At 41.6% G+C, this 5,197-nt stretch overlaps 1 protein-coding gene across 1 annotated transcript; it reads left to right on the top strand.

Annotated features, from left to right (window-relative positions):
* Positions 1 to 951: 951 nt before the first annotated feature.
* Positions 952 to 5,197, top strand: TMEM52B (transmembrane protein 52B; the record flags this gene model as incomplete). Its single annotated transcript, XM_077745979.1, has 4 exons — positions 952 to 1,082; positions 2,609 to 2,647; positions 3,419 to 3,585; positions 4,959 to 5,197. Coding segments are annotated over exons 1-4 (576 nt in total), but the record flags the coding sequence as incomplete, so codon positions are not given.

The raw sequence follows: 5,197 nt of genomic DNA, 5'->3' as shown, positions 1-5,197 counted from the left end.
TTTCTCAAATGTCATCCGCAGAGGACAGCTGGTTAGTCCTTTTACAAATCCTTTTTGCCTGATGTGTTGTGATTTTGCATGTCCCCTAACCCATAAACCCTCAATAAGCACAAATCTCTGTTCCTTGTTGGGGGCCTTTATGGTTTTTGTTGTTGATTTCCTGAAAATATTAAGTCATTTAAGTTACTGGAAGAAAGATACAGTTTCTGAATACAAGTTTCTCTATTTAGGGAGAAAGTCAACTGAAATACAAGGTAAAAGAAGGAGTAGAATCTTTCACTGTTAGTAGCAGAAGGGGCTTGCTAACAATACCAAGGAGTTGTTAGGGCAAGTTTATCCCTTGTTCTAGTAATTCATTCAATGCATATATGTGATAAAGGCCGATCTGGCTACCTCAATGGGAGCACTCAGTCCGTCATGTTAACTTAAATTCCTTTGCCTCCCTCACTTAATCTTTCAAAATAAGGTTAAATATACCCACCTACCAGATTGTCTCAATGAAGCGTTATGACATAGTGAAAAATCTTAGCCGACTGGCATATAGTAGCTACTGAATAAATACAATTGTTTCCTCCCTTTGTCTCCCTCCCCCCCACTTTTTTCGTACGGTGTGTTCTTGATGTACTAAGGGAATAAAAAAAGAGGAGTGAGGTAGAATTCAGTCTGTAACTGGGAAAGAATTAAGAAGGCAGTAACAACATGCTGGGGGACAGATCAGGAAATTTCTAGGACAAACAAATTGATTTAAATGCTGCCTAAGTTGTAATGCTCACCCACCTCCAAAAAACAAAACAAACAAAACAAAACAATAACCTCCCCAAAGCAAAGATATTTGCTCTTCCAGTTTCTCCCATTTCAAATATAATAATCAAGCAGCATGGGAGCAATGAAAACAAACAATCCTAAACCTGGCTGATCCTATGACCTTGTCCTCATATCTTCCCAGCTATCATGATGCAGAGTCATGAGGGCGGTCAACAGGCTGCTAAGCAGAGCAATGAGACATTTCCCTGTCTGAGACTATTTCCCTTCCTACAGCTTCCTCGGGCAAGATGTGAGGAGGACTGTGTGAATCCTGAACAGTAAGTATCTGAGACCAAACCGGGAAGGAGAAACAGACAAAAACATTAGTACCCAACACAAGGTCAAGGGGTCATTAGATATCTGTGACTTCCCTTTATCTTTACTTAAATGGGCATCAGCCCAGTAATCTCACAGACTGGGTTACCCAAAAATAAAGACACGCACTGGTGTGTCATCCTAGGTACTTAAAATAATATCACTGATGCCATTTTCTCCCTAAAGCCAATCTTCCCATTAAAGCATCAGAATTAATCTCAATTTATATCATAACAGAGATTTGCAAAAGGTTTTCTTTCCCATGCTTCTTAGTGACTCATCAAGACAGACTGGGCTCAAAATCTCCTCCTGGGCAGATAAGTTTGGGTAATTCCAAAGTAACATCACCACCTGAAGTATGAAAAGCATTTTCCATATTTCAGGGCATGTCAGTATGTATTGCTGATGTCCTTTAGCTATCACTTTGAAGTCAATATCCCTTAATCTAAACCCATCACAATTAGGTCTTACATAGGCACAGAGGACATACAAGGGGAAGAGATTCAATTCACTTGGTGGTAAATTAATAAACAACAAAACAGAACAAAACAAAGCAGGGCCAGTTGGAATGAAACACTTGCTCAGCCTGAGGGAAAACACATATTTAGCCATGGGAAGGGTTTCTCAATAGCCAAGTCTGTTAAACCCAGGGGAAATGGGGTGGCCTTGGCCTTGGCTGCTTGTCACATTGTCTAAGGTTTAGACACCCATGATTCCTTCTCCTCTGCAATCCATATTTTTTCACCCCTATAGGGAAAATTTATAATTACTGTTATTAATTTAGTTAATTTAATTAACTTTCAATACGCAAAGTTGGCTTCGACATTTTTGTTCCTTCCTGTTTGGCTTTAGTGGGTGTGCATATCAGTTTTGACCTTGGAGGTGAAAGTTCAGGGTTGAGTTTGTTTTTTTTTATGGTGAGAGTTTTTATGGCGGCCCTTTTTGCGACAATTTGCAACGCATAAATTACAAACTTCACTGTACTGTTTTCATGCTTGTAACTGAAATCTTTACGTTTAAATTGTATCAATCTCTAATGTATCCGAACATTAACCTTCCTGTCCATTTTCAAACTTTGTAAACCTACATTCCAAGCTCTTCCTTGGTAATCGTCCTCATAGGTTTACAGTGGTCGCCATTTATACTTTCTATAAATGCTCTTTTCATAATCACTACTCTAGTCAGTCTTATAATGATTTACAAAATTATTTACACAATGCCATCTGTAGTATAAAGTACTTCTTAAGGCATCCCATTTTGCAATACATTCCACTGGTTATACTAAAGTTAATACAACTTGTATGTTAATTAACTGGAACTAAAATACAAACTTAAAAAATACATATATAAGTTGTGATGGCTTTGTTATAACAAGGTAGCATATTACACTGTAACTCATATTTCTGATTCTGGAACTACAATAGGCATTGACTATATTTTTATTGCAAAAAAAAAAAAAAAAACAACCCACTTTATTCTTTCTTCATAGTTGCCTGACCACAGATTGGGTACATCTCTGGTATATATGGTAAGTTTCAACTCTAATACCCAGAAAGACATCCCAAAGGAGCTTTATTTTTCTCAAGAGCATGTGGTTTTTTTATTTATTTATATTTTTTAGTTTTTAAATATATTGACACCAGGGGGAACAAAATGTATGAGACACCCAGCCTACTTCACCTCGCAGCCCATGGAGTAAGGTTTCTTTACCTCATCGTTAACTATGTGACAATATACCAGGATTTCCTATTTCAATAACATCTCCTGGCCAATATCAAAAGGCTATTGTGTACCTTCTCAGGGTTAGCCCCAGAAATTTCCACAGAAAGGAGAATACTTTAGAAAGTGGCACCCCACCACAGTAAATCCCTTCTTGTTTTTTTTTTTTAATGTTTTTATTTATTGCGGGGGGGGGAAGAGAGAGCGAGAGCGAGCGAGCGAGCTTGAGCAGGTGAGAGTCAGAGAGATAGGGAGATACAGAATCTGAAGCAGGCTCCAGGCTCTGAGCTGTCAGCACAGAGCCCGATGCAGGGCTCGAACCCACAAACCATGAGATCATGACGAGCCGAAGTCAGATGCTTAACCAACTGAGCCACCCAAGCACCCCAAAGCCCTTCTTGTTTTAACGAACCATTTCGGTCTTGCTGTCAAATAAGTATATGCGTATTAAGAAGTATTATGGTCAATCTAAAAATATTCAAACAAAGTCAGAGTGCAGACACCGAAGGCCGGTTATTGCCAGGGGTGAGAAACACACCGGACCACAGGGCTCTCTCACTGTCCGGTGATCGCCTTGCAGGTTGCTGGTGGTGATTGGCGCGCTGCTGCTCCTGTGTGGCCTGACTTCCGTGTGCTTCCGCTGCTGCCTGAGTCGCCAGCAAAATGGGGAAGACGAGGGCCGGCCTCCCTACGAAGTGACAGTCATCGCTTTTGATCATGACAGCACCCTGCAGAGCACTATCACGTGTGAGTACTGTGACATTATAACGCTGGAGGGTGATTTAAAAAACCATCAGGACAGTGCAACAGATATAGAAACAAAGACTGAATAGTATATTTTAGAAATTGTTTAAAATTTTTCTTTAAAAATTATTTATTTATTTTGGAGAGACAGAGAGAGAGACAGCATGAGCCAGGGAGGGGCACAGAGAGAGAGAGAGAGAGAGACAGAGAATCCGAAGCAGGCTCCATCCACACTGTCAGTGCAGAGCCAGATGTGGGGCTGGAATTCACAAACTGTGAGATCCTGACCTGAGCCACAGTCAGATGCTTAACAGGCTGGGCCACTCAGGCGCCCCTGGATAGTATGAGGATTCTAGAACTCAGGGTCGTTATAATTTCAGGAAGCCTGATGGTGCGGTGACCTGGGCTTACACTGATGCTGTAAGTCTGGCTAATGATAGAGTGAAGAAAGAAATAGAAGGCTGGAGAAAATACTGGAAATTTTTTTTAAAAAAATTTTATTTATTTTTAAGACAGAGAGAGACAGAGCATGAGAGGGGGAAGGACAGAGAGACAGGGAGGTATAGAATCCAAAGCAGACTCCAGGCATGATCTGAGCCCAAGTCAGAGGCTTAACCGACTGAGCCACCCAGCAGCCCCTGGTAATGTTTTATAGGAAGAATTACCTACTCTATAAACTTATTTTGATAAAATTATTTTAAATAATAAGTGTATCCTTTTTTTCAAAAATGTCTTGGATTTTGTGAGAACTTGTATCTTCTATTGTCAATATATATTATTTTATATCATTGGAGAAATTAGGCATGTGACTTTCAATCCCTTGTTCTGTAGCATATGTATGGATACACTTAAATAGCTGCCTAACATTCCCTTGATGATTATAAAACACTTTCCATTATCCCCTTCTGTTCTCTTCTTTATATTATATTCCTTCCTGAAACGGGAGAAGAAACCCCAGGCGGAAGAGCAGGTGTCACAACACTGTGATATTTATTTTGAAAAGAGACTATGTCTGCCGTTCACCTTTCCTGGTTTTCTTATGGTCATTTTAGAGAAGAGATAAATAAGACAGAAAGAAACGTTCCTAAGGAGTCTGTGTTATCAGTGCGTTGGTGTCAAGCCTTTTATAAAGGTGAAAGGGCAGGGCTGTGAGACATGGGACCACAGTTTAGATTCGTTGGGGACCCTGGAGAAGACAGGCTCTTCTAGCAGAGTGCACTTGGTTTCTAAACAGGCCTCACGGGAGTTTTACGACATCTGGCCGAGCGTGACAATGAGTGTGGACACTTGCTAAAGATGAGAGGATTAAGCGTGTCTAAGGCCGATTTCCGAGGGTGCCGCGTTCTCCTTAGCTCTATCCCTTCTCTCCTCGCCAGCGCTGCAGTCAATATTCGGCCCCGCGGCTCGAAGAATCCTGGCGGTGGCTCACTCCCACAGCCCCCTGGGCCAGCTGCCCTCCTCCTTGGACACCCTCCCAGGGTATGAGGAGTCCCTTCGCATGAGTCGCTTCACCGTTGCGAGGTGTGGACCGAAAACACCTGACCTACCCCCAGTGCGGGAAGAAAAGCAGCCGCCTCCACTCGACAAGTCTCCTCAAGCAGGACCCGCTTCCAAC

Source organism: Crocuta crocuta, unplaced genomic scaffold (genome assembly GCF_008692635.1).
Source record: "Crocuta crocuta isolate KB4526 unplaced genomic scaffold, BGI_CrCroc_1.0 scaffold109, whole genome shotgun sequence".
Lineage (NCBI taxonomy): Eukaryota > Metazoa > Chordata > Mammalia > Carnivora > Hyaenidae > Crocuta > Crocuta crocuta.
The sequence above is the reverse complement of the archived record's forward strand: the minus strand, read 5'-3'. Positions and strand labels throughout refer to the sequence as shown.